This window comes from Ambystoma mexicanum, chromosome 1q (genome assembly GCF_040938575.1).
Source record: "Ambystoma mexicanum isolate Mex_15411 chromosome 1q, UKY_AmexF1_1, whole genome shotgun sequence".
NCBI lineage: Eukaryota > Metazoa > Chordata > Amphibia > Caudata > Ambystomatidae > Ambystoma > Ambystoma mexicanum.
In genome coordinates, this window is record NC_090922.1 from 1,508,219,410 (window position 1) to 1,508,233,863 (window position 14,454).

The following is a 14,454-nucleotide window of genomic DNA, read 5'->3' on the forward strand; positions in this document are numbered from 1 at the left end:
GTTATTGTGGTTATTCACCAGTGTGTCCCACAGCCTCATGCTAATGTGGTTATTCCCCAGTGCATCCCACAGCCTCATGTTATTGTGGTTATTCACCAGTGTGTCCCACAGCCTCATGTTATTGTGGTTATTCACCAGTGTGTCCCACAGCCTCATGTTAATGTGGTTATTCCCCAGTGCATCCCACAGCCTCATGTTAATGTGGCTATTCCCCAGTGCATCCCACAGCCTCATGCTAATGTGGTTATTCCCCAGTGCATCCCACAGCCTCATGCTATGTGGATATTCCCCAGTGCGTCCCACAGCCTCATGCTAATGTGGTTAAGTCCAGTGCGTCCCACAGCCTCATGCTAATGTGGCTATTCCCCAGTGCATCCCACAGCCTCATGCTAATGTGGTTATCCCCCAGTGCATCCCACAGCCTCATGCTAATGTGGTTATCCCCCAGTGTGACCGACAGCCTCATGTTATTGTGGTTATTCACCAGTGTGTCCCACAGCCTCATGCTAATGTGGTTATTCCCCAGTGCATTCAACATCCTTATGTTAACCGGATTATTCCCGGTGTAGTCCATACGCAGCATGTTAATGTTATTGCCTTGCAGCCCAGACCCTTATGCCAACATGGTTAATCCTGGCATATTGCACACCCAGGGGTTAATGTTATTCAAGCTTGTGGGGTCGTTCACTGTATATCCCACCCCTTTAAACAAATTAGGCTGCCTGTTTACCCTACACACTTTGTTAAGAAGTCTAGGTGTCCTCGCCAGCACCACGAAGTCCTGTTGTGGAGCACGGTTTGCTTACCACGAAGTCCTGTTGTGGAGCACGCTTTGCTTACCACGAAGTCCTGTTGTGAAGTCCTGTTGTGGAGCACGCTTTGCTTACCACGAAGTCCTGTTGTGGAGCACGCTTTGCTTTATGCGAGCATCTCCTCTTGGATGTGTCAAGGGTTCTAGTAGGCTCACTTGCTACTGCTTGCCTCACAGTGGAGCGCAGATGCAGAGAAACACGCACCCATTCACCCGCATGAGGACCATCCCCTCACCTGCCCCGAGCTCAGTGCACACTGAATGTGTTAGTGAAGGAAGGGGAGAGGGGGCGCATGCAGACATTCTTGGACAAGGATCACCTTGGGCATCAGATCAGCCACCAAAGACAAATGGCTGGGCAGAGTGCGCTGTAGCCACGTGCTTACATTCACTTACTAAGTCTGCAGGCGGACGAACGACCCGAAGCAACACTTACCAAAGAGCACTGAGGGTATGAAAATAAACAGAGAGAGAGTGTGCGTTAAACAGGTCCTGTCAAAAAAATACACTGGCACAACATGACAGCCTCACGATCTACAATGGCACGCTACTGGGCTTGCAATGACTGGGGCCATTCTCCCTGCCCCCCCATCCGGGGAAATCTAGAGCAAGAAATGGACAGTCTGAAGTGGGGGCCCACTCAGTGGCCAATCCCCAGGTCTGTAGATCACAGCCCCTGGACTCTCATTGGTCACATTAGACAGAGATCTGGTCCAAGGCTTGCATTATCCCTTCTTTGGAGAGGCTTGAAGCCAGGCTCTTTCTGGGATCCTCCAGGCTTGTAGCCCAACCCTTCCCATTGGCTGTGTCTGGTACTCACCTTTCCATTTCACTGAACCGTGCTACAGACCAGGGCTGCCATGCCATAGCAGTTTATGACCACCCGCCCCCACACCTGTTGGTTTGTAGGCTGTAAGGAGAACTCTCCTCCCGGGCACTTGCCCGTGGGTCCTCAAGTCCAGGCCTGCGCATCGTCCCACCGCCGAGGAAGCCCTTAATTATCGATAGCAGTCTTCGTCGAGGTGAAGCCTCATGGTGAGCTCGTCAGGCGACATGTACACCCCCTCCAGCCCCTCTTACAAGAAAGTGCTGCCCTCAGCTGAGGTGGCGGTGCGCCACTCTCCTGCATAATTGATCAGAAAGGCAATCAGACGAGTCTGGCGAGTGGGGGCCGATGACCAGGGACACGTGGCCAGCTCCACCTCACACTTCCACCCCTTTGAGCTATGAATCCCGCATGGAGCGGCCACCGAGGGAGGGCGGATTATCTGCACTCTGGCCGCCAAGTCAGCAGGACTGTCGAGAAGAGCGCAGGCTTCCCCAAAGCTTTTTATCTCCACGTCCAGAGAAGCACATTAGCACCGCCAGACCCCTTGAGTGCTGATGTCTCCCCCCCTCCCCCCCATCTCACCTGCTCAGTCAGGCCAGCAGCTTCTGTCCTTGTGGCATCAAGGATGCTAGACCATTGGTACAATTCGACCATGATATGGAGAACAGGCAGCTAATGGGAAATGGGGACAAGACGGAGATGATGGTGGTGGGTCCCCCCCCCCTGACCCCTCACGCTAGGTGTCCACTTTCTGGCCCTCCTTTCTGGGTCCTTTACTTGTCCCAGTGACAAAGGTTAAGAATCTCGGTGTAACCCTCTCTGCTTCGCTATCAATGTATGACCAAGTCTCAGCCGTGTGCAAAGTGGGTCATTTTCATCTTAAGATATTGAAGAGGGTTCTTCTGCTTCTACCAGTTTAACATAACATTACGCTGGACAGCTCCTCACAAGGCTCTGCCCATGGTCCTTTCTCTAAGACGTCGATGAAAGATCCTCCATTCAGGAGGGAATCTTTGGGCAAGAGCACCAACACACAGGAGAGTGGAAAAATGCCCCTTCTGAAGAGTTGAGGAAGGTATACCTGCTGAGCCCTGAGAAGATCCACCAGGCCTCCGTGAGGACCACAGCCCAGGGAGGTCGTGCCAGTGCAGCCCCGCGTGCTTAAAGCCAGGGAAGGGGTACACCGCTGGTCTAGGAAATGCATTATTCATGGCACCCCTTTGACCTGGATTCTCCAGTACATCACAATGTTCTGGATTTCCCCCACACCCTGTACTTGCTGTCCGGTTCTTCTGAACCAGCTCATCCCCCAGAATTGCCAAGCACTCACCGCGGTCCCAGAATTCTCCAACTTCTATACCGGGCCCTGTATTCTCCAGTTCCCACCTACATTTTCCAGCTCCTGTCCCGTGCCGTACATTCTCCCGTTTCAACCTCGGGGCTCCAGATTCTCCAGCTCACACCCAAACCCTAAATTCTAAAGTTGCCACCCTGGACCAGACCCCAGAATCTCCAGCCACTGCCCTGAGCCAGGCCCTAGATTCTCCAGCTGCCGCCCCAGGCCTTAGATTCTCCAGCTGCCAGCCCAGGCCCTAGATTCTCCAGGTGGCACCCGGAGCCAGGCCCTAGATTCTCCAGCTGCCGCCCCGGGCCTTAGATTCTCCAGCTGTCGCCCCAGGCCGTAGATTCTCCAGCTGCCGCCCCAGGCCGTAGATTCTCCAGCTGCTGCCCTGATCCGGGCCCTAGATTCTCCAGCTGCTGCCCCGAGACGAACCCTAGATTCTCTATCTGCCGCCCCGGGCCATGCCCTAGATTCTCCATCTGCTGCCCCGGGCCAGGCCCTAGATTCTCCATCTGCTGCCCCGGGCCAGGCCCTAGATTCTCCATCTGCTGCCCCGGGCCAGGCCCTAGATTCTCCAGCTGCCACCCCGGGCCAGGCCCTAGATTCTCAATCTGCCGCCACGGGCCGGGCCCTAGATTCTCCAGCTGCCGCCCCGGGCCGGGCCCTAGATTCTCCAGCTGCCGCCCCGGGCAGGGCCCTAGATTCTCCAGCTGCCGCCCCGGGACCTAGATTCTCCAGCTGCCGCCCCGGGCCCTAGATTCTCCAGCTGCCGCCCCGGGCCGGGCCCTAGATTCTCCAGCTGCCGCCCCGGGCCGGGCCCTAGATTCTCCAGCTGCCGCCCCGGGCCGGGCCCTAGATTCTCCAGCTGCCGCCCCGGGACCTAGATTCTCCAGCTGCCGCCCCGGGCCCTAGATTCTCCAGCTGCCGCCCCGGGCCCTAGATTCTCCATCTCCTGTCTTCGGAACAGGTTTGAATAGAAGTGGTATTTCTCCATTGTAGATCTTGTGTTGGTAGTGCGGCCTCTCTCGCACTTTTAGCAACCTGCTGTACACTGGCAGCCAAATTAAGTCTGCAAAACTGTTTGAAAACAATGGAGAGAAGTCTCTATGCAGATCGTGCTTCTGCGGGTCCACAGTTCTCTATGCAGATCGTGCTTCTGCGGGTCCACAGTTCTCTATGCAGATCGTGCTTCTGCGGGTCCACAGTTCTCTATGCAGATAGTGCTTCCACGGGTCAGGCGGCAGGCAATTTGGCAAACTATGCTGGACGGACAGCTGCAGGCTGCCGTACACAGCAGCTGGGGGGTCAGGAATCGTTGTCTCAGTGCCAGTTGGCAGTTCTGAAGTACTGGTTGAGGTGTCTCGGACGGCGTGAGCGACTGCGGCATAACAGTCAGCGGTGCAGCCTGTTGCGCTCAAGGGGCTGGACTGGCTCGAAAAGGTCCTTTAAGGTGGACGCTGTTTGATGCTTGTCGATGCACTCCTCCTAGCTTCTTCACTGGGCTTGTGTCGTCCTTTAAAGCGGATGGCCCAAAGCTGAGGAGAGTGTTGCAGGCCAGGACTTTGTCCTTCTTTTGGTTCAGGCACTCTCTGGCACTTCCCATCTAGGAAGCTTGCTTGCAGAACCTAGCAGTGCAAGCTGTGTGCTGGCTGGGTACCGGTTCTGGAGCTGCTGGAGGGTCCTCTGGATTCACTATCTCCCTCTGTTCCCTGGAAGATGTTTATGGGAGGGATCTTGCTTCCCTCTTGGAGGTCCTGTCCTTCCTTCACTGGTTGAAGATGTAAGGCAGAGTGTACCTTCAGCCAGGGTCCAATGCTGGGTTCTTCTTTTCACTCTTTGAAAACTCTTCAGATGGTCTGCCCAAAAGAGGGGATCTACTCTTTGAAAGCCAAAAGGGCCCCAGTGATTTGTTTAGGCCAAGCCTACCGTAACTAACCAATCCTGAGTCCCCACCAACAATCTCCTGGATGTATGAGGTCATAACCAGAGTGCATTGCAACAAAAAAAGATAAAGGGTTGAATGTAAAGACTGGAGGGGGTATCTGTACTCTTGCCCTCTGTATGGCAGAGGAGAGGCAGAGCGCACCGCAGACAAGATTCTCTATAAGGTAGCGATTTACAAGCAACCAAGGCTTGAGCTCTCAGGAGGTGATGCAGGCTGGTACTTCAGTACAGTGAGTCCCCAAGCACCCCACAAAGGAATGTCCACACACTGTTATGTGCTAACAGTTCTTTATATAAAAAAAAGGCAAGATATATACATCAATTAATAACACTCTTTGTACTCTGGCAATAGTTCTAACATGCCAAATAAAGAATATTAACAAGCTCAGTCCATTAATGTTTAATCAGTCTTGTTTCCTGGTTAAAATGTTCAACCACCCCCGCGATGTACCTGCGATAGGAGAGTTTCTTCGATGGGTCATTGAAGGTGCCCTCAAGAGGGACCTCCCTTTAAAAGCAGGACCCACAGGACATTAAGATGCCTCTAAGAAAATTTAACACTTGCGTCAAGACTGCAGTTTTGGACTTCGCGGTGCCCTTTGACGATCAATCGTGAAAGTCCTGTGAAGACGAGGCTTGCGGTGCATCTTAATGCAAAGAGTTTGGTGCTGCAAAGATGACTCAGTGATTGATGTAGGCCCAGCAGCGGGAGATGCTTCATCGGTCCTCTGGCCTGTCAGTCCTGCAGCCGCAGCATGTACTTCGGGATAGCTTTGGCGATCAGCACTCGACCACGGGCTGCACTTAGGATCTTCACGTCGTCATGTCCTCCTGAAGTCTGTCAGCTTCCGGTGGCGGGAAACCCACCGGCGGACTTTCCTTGGTAGCCGATGACCAACTTTCTGTGGCTGGAAAAAGTAGTCGATGGTGATGGCAAGGGAGCCTTCAGCCAATGTTCTAAGGCGAGGTTGAGCATTGCGGCACCGGTCGTCGAGCAGCATAGAGTCAAGCTGCCCCCGCTTCTGGGCAACACGACTCGACTGAACCCCGGTCAATGGCAATGGACTTTGATGGCCTCAATGTCTTTGCTCTTTACTTCAAGATTCTCTGCGGACTCCTACTCCGGTCGACAGCCTTTTTCGGGACTGGCTTCCAGGGTACCTCAAAGATCAGCTTTTGCATGATGTTCCCTCGTAGCTCGGGGAGAGGTCTCCTAGCCAGGTCCTCTCTCGGACAAGTCCTTGACGGACATGACAGATTTTAGATTTTGTCGAAGGAAAGTAGCAATCTTCTTCTAGCTGGGCTTCAAGGATAAGCAGCTTAAAGTTTCAACTTCAGCTTCTGAACAAATTGGGAAGTGAGAGGTCCACAGATATACACATCTGTCCCTCATTCACTCTGTTTGAGCCTGGCTCAGTGAGCCAATCATACCGAAGGACATTCATGCAGGCAGCCAATCAAGCTCACAGGCATTCAGGCTATTCACTTCCACCCAGATACCCATAACATGGAATGCGGATTGGGGCAAGCACCCAGCCTTTTAGCACACTGCATTCATGTCAGTTTCAGGCAGAGCTGTCTCATTCATTGTGTCACACACACAGAAAACAGACACCCATAACATAAAATGTATATTCATCACACACTCTATTCACAAAGGTCCCACCCCAAGGGTGCACCAACAACATACAGTCACTAGCAAGTATCCAGCCAGTCTAGCCAGGACTTCCCCCACAATACCATATATGGCTCTTTCATCCAACAGCCAGTCAGGGGATGGTACAGAGTCAGGGCTTCGCAGGACTTTGGTAAAACAAGGTAACAGGCAATTGAAGACATGAGGCCACAGGGGCCATCTTGCCTTCTATCAGGAATCCGCTGATTCCTATTGCAGTGCCTGTGTATCCCAAAATGGAGGACCCTCTGATCACCTGTCAAATTCAGCATTGAGCTGTCACCAGCCCATTCCCTACTCTCTGGGCAACACACAGGTGCCCAAAAACATACATTAGGGGTATAGGGTTGTACACTCACACATGGGTGCCATAAGGGTATCCAAAGGGTCTTTATTCACCAAACCAAAAAGAGGAATAGCAGCACTGCCAGGCGTTCCAACTGGACTCCTGTGCAGACAACACAGAACACACATGATAAGGCAGTGCAGGACAAGAACATGGAGGCCCTGTCCCTCTAATGCATTTCCAGCATCATGATGAAAACATGTAATACCAAGTCCCATCCATTTTTCTGTCTGTTGTGGATCAAAGGGTCTCTCTAATTGAGTTCTCTGTGTTTCCTGATTAAAGCGGCAGGTCTCCCTTGAAGCTGCGGCAGGACCAGACATTTGTCTCTGCCAAACCAAATACTTGTACCTTCTGAATGGGGTCCCCCTGCGGGGGTGACTAGTGTAAATACATAGTTCCATGCATGACAGGCCACTGCCCTTCATACTAAGGGTGGGAGCTGGCTTCAGGTTGACCAGTGCTCAAAGGATGTTGGGGTTTTCCTGTCCTTTGTTAGTCCTGTGACCAGGCCTCCTGCGGGACTGTTTGAATTAACTGTGATTAGTATGCAAGGCTGCCACCAGTAGCTAACAAATGAAAGGGCGGATCCATGGAGACTTTGTTAATTAGGCAGGAGGACGTTTTTACCCTCGCCCTTTTGAGATGGCTTGATGGACTCTTGTCTGTCATATTCCAGCTGAATATGACAGGGGTGACGGCACTTGTAGGCTGTGTCCACCCAGAGTACATGGGTCTATGTTTAGGTCATGCAGTGAGCGTAGGAAAATGTGTGTGGATTACCCCTAAACATTTTACAGAGGTTAATCTACCATCATTCAATTTCATTTAAAAGGTAAAAAATAAAACAGGTGAGCGCACACCCACTGTGCTGATGTTTAAATTCCTCACAGTTACCTACTCTCACAAAGAGAACAAAGCAGAAGGATGGCCATTCAGGTTCCTGCCCTGTCATTTCTCAGGCTCAACCTGTCTGGCCAGAATACACATCACCTTCCATAGTCGGACCGGGTGCACAGGAGCTGAGAATTCTCAATATGTGCTAATTGCCCTTAACTTTTGAGAGCCCCAGCAACTTTTCTGGATTTCTAGGATTTTATTTTTTATCTGGAAAGAGAGCGAGCCTTTTTTCCCACTCATGTATTTTGATGTGTATTTTACTTTTGTGTTCTTTGGTTATGGAGTATTAAAACAACTCCATAGGCATCATCTTTTTTTGTGTGGCACACAGCACCTTCCGTGCAGTGGCACAGGGTGGTCTTTCAGACTTCCCAAGGTTTAAATACCTTCTCTGGGACTGACCACCGTCTCCCAGAGCATGTTAAGTTAAATTGACTTTACTAGTCTCTTTAAATTTACTGGCCCAGCACACCCTATCTTACTATAGAGTGCTGGAGGGGTTGCTTAGCTTCCCCTGAGTCAAAACACTCACGTAACAGTAAAATGTTACCCTTTCTTACTTTAAATGGCTGGTGGCAGTGGTTTAGATCAAACTACCATGATTTCTCCCGACCGCTAACAACGGTAGGTAAAAATCGGGTCAGCCATGGTTTTCAATATGGCGCCCAAGACATATCTGTAAAAAGACTCCGGTCATCTTTTTTCGCCATTTCTTTTAGGAAAGGTCATTCTTGTGTTTGTCTCTGTGCGCCGAACCAGGTTTGGTCCCTTTGTTCGTTGGACTTTGGCGGGCTTCAGTGCTGAAGCCCTCCTCTGGCGCCCGAGTGTCCGAGGTGGACAGGATGTGAGGGAGGTGTCCGAAACTCCCTGTGCTTTGCTTAGTCTCCTAGGAGACCTGAATGCACTCTGGTGTGATTGGCCGGCAAGGACAGCCACCCTGCTGTGTGAGTGACAGCTAGCTGGAATGAACGGGGGAAAACTGTTTAAAATCAGGTCTCTGGGACTTGGAAATCAGGGTCGACCACTGGAACTAAAGAACCGAACAGGAGAGGAAGGTAGGGGACTGCTGCAACTCCTAAACGACCGTTGAAACCCTGCTGCAGGTCCGAATTACCTGAAACTCCGATGACAGAGAAGCCCTGCAAGGTTAACTTCTTGCCTTGAGTTTGGTGGGAACAACCAACTTGCAAGCCACCTGGACACCGTCCCCATCTGGTCGAATTTTCATCAGAGTACTGTTGAAAACCGGATAGCCAGAGGGTAGGAAACCAGCTTGTGGACGTTAAGGCACTCACACCTTAAACTGACGTCTTGCTACATCTTTTGGCCTCTTCCCTGGGCAGTGCAGGAACCTCCCGACGTCGTCCTTGTCCCCACGACTGAAGCTCAGGAACAGCAAGATCTGCTCAAACTGCCAGGAACAACTGCCTCAGCTACCGCTCTTCATTGACAAGGTACTGTGCAAACGCGGTCCGGAAATGTTTTGCCCATCGAGAAAGTGCGTGAAACTTTCCTCAACTACGAAGGCTTGTCCTTCCCTTAACATTCGTCAAACTTTTCGCCTAGCCAAATCCTTTAAAAATCTGTGGCAAAGACTAAACTGTTACATACCAGAACTGGGCTATACTACACAAAAGACCCTGAACCATTGACTTTGGCCCAGGCCTATTGAGAATAATTGCTTGTGGTATTTAACTGAAACCTTTTGCCCTGCCTATGAATGTATTTGGGCTGTCTATTCTTTTAACCTTGTCATTTCCCTCCTTTATTAAGTATCTGAAGTGCCATTTTGCTCCCACTTCATTTTGGAGCTAAACTTTACTTACCGGTTGGATTTTTGTGGTGTATTAGTGTGTGATATTGAGCTGCTTATGCTAGAGTAAAGTTTTCTAACTGACTGCGTAAATAAATGTATATTCCTTTACCAAGAAACCTTGTATAAGTGTAATTTGAATCACTGTATTGGTTGGTCCTTTGTGTAACTTGTTCTACTGATCACTTAAACTCTTGAGGTAAGTCTGCCTGCTCAGCCATCGCTACCACTTTACTATATAGTACAGGCTTGTACCAGAGGTGAAACTGTGCTTACACTTGTAGTCCTAATTGCTTGTAGTGTTCCCAAAGGGTACTGCAGGTGATTTTACCTAACAATATCAAATTTAATGTGGCTGCAATTATCACAGGTAGTGCCATGAACTATGCCTTAACTCAGGCATAGCTTTATTCTTGAGTTTAGCCTGCCGCCGTCATAGGCTACTTATGATAATCACAGGTTTGGTACAGTGGGCCATCACTTGAATGCGACCCCCACCTGCGCTGCAGAGACTTGGCTGTCACTACAGCTGTCATGTGACCTCTGAACCTGCTTTTTGCCACTGGTAGAGCAGGTGCTATGAATCAGAGTACTGATACAGCAGGACCCAGATAGGCCCTGTGCTTTTGATATGGCGGTTATGTAAGGGGAATCGGATTAGAAGACCTCCCTTTCAGAGATGGAACTACTCATATCGTGTTATAAAAGCCAGGGCTTTCACACCCCTGCCACATGGCAATCAGTCGCAGGGAGCTTTAGAAAAAGGGTGCTGTTTGGAGCACCTTGGCTGTACAGAGGAGCACATTTCGTCGTGCCCCATCTGACACGCTGACACACATCTGCCACACACACCTCCAGCAGCCCCGTTAGTAGCAGCAGAAAGATTGCAGCGCAGGCTTGCAGCACCCCACTGCCCCCGCCTTGCGCCAGATAGTTACCACACAGGGGCAGACCCACGTTCACTGCCCCATTCATTCAGGCAGAAATCAGACTGTGGTCTGTCCGGATACCTGCACTATGCTGTTACTGCACATCTGCAAACCTGTTTACAGCGCTGCGAAGCCATACCAATGGCAGCTGGGAGCTAAACAAGCCACCTTACTCATTGCTATCCACATGTGATGGATAGGGAATGCAGACTCCTACCCCCAAACGCTAACACCAATGTTTGTCATTTGTGACAGGGCCGCACACTCCCAACCATCAGTGGTGACGGCCAGGTGCAGTTAAAATAATGAACAGGCGGCAAGTCTCCTCCGAGCGCCAACACACGAGCCCGGGCGATGTTTGCGCGGGAGATGCGAGAAAGGTCGAGGGGACCAGTTATAAGCTGTAGATTTATGAGCGCAATTAGTGGCTGCTCCTTTGCAGGGCGAGTGGGAGGGGTGCACATTAAAGCACGTGTCACAATTAGGCGCTAATTGCACACGCTCTGCAGCGATTGGCTGCTCCGGGATCGAGAGGGCACGTGCAGGGAAGCACCGAATACAGTGCCTGGCAGAAAGTGCTAGTAGTCCGGTCTAAAAGATGGGCCTCAAGGTGTCCTGAGAGGAAGTGCCAGGTGTCACATCTGAAGAATGGGCCTCAAAGCGTTCTGGCAGACAGCACCTGTAAGATGGGTCTCAATTTATCATGAGAGGTAGTGCCAGGAGAGAGATCTGAAGGATGGGCCTCAGGACGCCCTGGGAGGTAGTGCCAGGAGAGAGAACTGAAGAATGGGCCTCAGGACGCCCTGGGAGGTAGTGCCAGGAGAGAGAACTGAAGAATGGGCCTCAGGACGCCCTGGGAAGTAGTGCCAGGAGAGAGATCTGAAGAATGGGCCTCAGGGCGCACTGGGAGGTAGTGCCAGGAAACATAACTGAAGGATGGGCCTCAGGACGCCCTGGGAGGTAGTGCCAGGAGAGAGAACTGAAGAATGGGCCTCAGGACGCCCTGGGAGGTAGTACCAGGAGGGAGATCTGAAGAATGGCCCTCAGAATGCCCTGGCAGATGACCTGTAAGATGGGTCTCAATTTATCATGAGAGGTAGAGCCAGGAGAGAGATCTGAATAATGGGCCTCGGGATGCCCTGGGAAGTAGTGCCAGGAGAGAGATGTGAAGAATGGGCCTCAGAATCCCCTGGAAGATGACCTGTAAGATGGGTCTCTATTTATCATGGGAGGTAGTGCCAGGAAAGAGAACTGAAGAATGGGCCTCAGAGCGCCCTGGGAGGTAGTGCCAAGAGAGAGATCTGAAGAATGAGCCTCAGGGTGACCTGGGAGTTGGTGCCAGGCGAGAGTTCTGAAGAATGGGCCTCAGGACGCCCTGGGAAGTAGTGCCAGGAGAGAGATCTGAAGAATGGGCCTCAGGACGTCCTGGGAGTTAGTGCCAGGCGAGAGTTCTGAAGAATGGGCCTCGTGGTGCACTGGGAGGAGATGTCAGGTGTCGCATCTGAAGAATGGGTCTCAAGGTATTCTGGGAGGAAGTGCCAGGAGAGAGATCTGGAGAATGGGCCTTAAGGTGCCCTGGGGGACAGCACCTGTAAGATGGATGTCAAGGTATCATGCGAGGAGATGCCAGGTGTCGCATCTGAAGAATGGATCTCAGGGTGACCTGGGAGGATATGCCAGGAGTCAGAAATGACAGATAGGCCTCGAGGTGTCCGGGCAGGCAGAGCTCAGACCTGTAGACGGCTCTCAGAGAGCCCTGGAAGGAGGTGTCGGGAATGGAAGCGCTCTCGAGGGGCCCATGGAGGAAATGAGGCAAGTTTATAAGCGGCCTAAACTGGCTCCTGGTGGAAGTTAAGCAAACTGAAGAAGAGCTCAATTAGCTCAAGGAGGAAGGGTACGAACGGAAGAAGAGCTCAATTAGCTCAAGGAGGAAAGGTACGGAACTGAATAACTGCTCTCAATTAGCTCTAGGAGGAAGTGACGGAGATGATCCCAGAGAGGAAGTTAAAGGAACTTGATCTCGGGAGGATAGCTCAGGGGCAACGTGCTTGCCTTGGAAGCAAGACGACACAGAGCATCACAGGTTTGATCTCCGGGTCGGCGCTTAGAAACCTCTGGGTATTAAGCGCGTTATAAATAACCTATCATATCATAACTCAGGAAGAGTTCTTAATTAGGTCTGAGAGAAAGGAATGCGAACTCGAAGGTCTCTCCAGGATTCCTGGGAGGAAGTGAAGGGTGAGAGGAGCAGAAGAAGACCTCTCAAGGAGCCCTGGGAGAAGTGCAGGGTGAAGGGAACTGAGGAAGAGCTCTCAAGGAGCCCTGGGGGAAGTGGAGGGAACTAAAGAAGAGCTCTCAAGGATCCCTGGGAGTAAGTGCAGGGTGATGGGACCTGAAGAAGAGCTTCCAAGAAACACTGGAAGGAAGTGGAGACCGTCAGACACTAAAGGTGGGAGCACTGAGAATAAATGCATTTTACAGGGAGCTAAAGATAACCCAATTTAACTCAAGGGGAAAGTGTTCGGAATTGAAGAAGAGAGCGAAGTGCAACTCGAATGCGGGGGACATCCTGGAGTGAAGGGAGGGTCTCAAGAAGCTTGAGGAAATTGGATGCGTGTCAGAATCTGAAGAATGTTTCCTCAAGTAGTTGAGATGAACCAAACCAGAATTGTATCATGTACAGCTTACATGTTGGCCTTAGGGTGCCCATGTAGAAGGTGGCATGTTAAGTAAACGTTGGGTTCAAAGGTACTTTGGGAGAAAGTGCATAGCGCCAGCACCTTGAGGTTTGGTTGGCTTATCAAGATCAGAAAATTGGGGGCGAGTCGACAGGCTTACATCTTATGCAGCTATGTTTTGTTACCTGCTACAAGCACAGTTAGAATGTCTCAGAAATAGGAGGGTCAAGCTTGCGCCTACCTGAGCGGAGCTGCTTGATTCGCCCGCTACTCGTGGCCGTGTCCACGGGGAGGAAGTCCTTGAACCAGGAGATCTCAGGGTCAGGGTTTCCGCTGGCAGCGCAGAGCATGGTAGCTGTCCGGGTTTTCTCCACCACCTTCAACTGAGGACCCATGTCAATGGTGGGGAACCCATGCGGGATCTGGTCTTCTGTGGGACACAAGAGAAAGAGCGCATTAGTGAACCCGATATACAGCAACAGCCAATCAGGATATGTTAGCACGGTCACCACTGCAGCCAAACTGCCAAAACAGGAAACCCAACCAACATCAGAAACAGTACTGCAGAAAATTGGATGAATACTGGATTCAAGACAATGCTACCAGCATACCCACAGGGTAACACACTGATGCTGAAAACAGTAACAGCAGAGCGTCTACAGAGCACCAAGCGCATACGGAGGTAAGGCCCCAGCCAACGGTGAATGATGGCTACAATACCTGCAAGAAGAGGGATCAGACATCAGACTGGGCAGACTGCTTCTCTCAGACAACAAGGTACCAGCTTGTGTACTCTGATCAGCTGTTAAAAAGGTCTCCAGGATCTTCCAAGCGAATGGTGGATACCAAAAACAGATTTCCGCTTTACCAAAACTAATGAAACCAGAGAGCTCCTTGGGTAAGAGTCCAGCTCTGTGGGAGTGTGTAGGGGAGGCATGGCATCACAAGTATTGACACTGACACAATGGATACAAATTGTAAAACCTTTATTGAAAATGTTGGGGTTGGAGAAACTCCCTTACTGCCCTATAACTAAGATGGGAGTAGTTTCGACCATCAAACGATCAAAAAAACAGTCCTAGTGAAGTCTGTCAAATTAAAATGGCCTATACTAACAAAAACCGAATGCCTGCCCTGTCTCTTGTGCAAAAAGTGTTAAAAGGAGAAATGTCTGCAAACGAAAAGTC

General features: G+C 51.0%; 1 protein-coding gene across 13 annotated transcripts in view; it reads right to left on the bottom strand.

Moving 5' to 3' along the window:
• Positions 1-14,454, bottom strand: part of PTPRF (protein tyrosine phosphatase receptor type F) — a 791,126-nt gene that overhangs the window by 204,846 nt on the left and 571,826 nt on the right. For all 13 annotated transcript variants that reach the window (XM_069642415.1, XM_069642423.1, XM_069642422.1 and 10 more), the window contains one exon: positions 13,509-13,697. In XM_069642415.1, the coding sequence (XP_069498516.1) occupies positions 13,509-13,697 (189 nt within the window). The remainder of the gene's footprint in view (positions 1-13,508; positions 13,698-14,454) is intronic.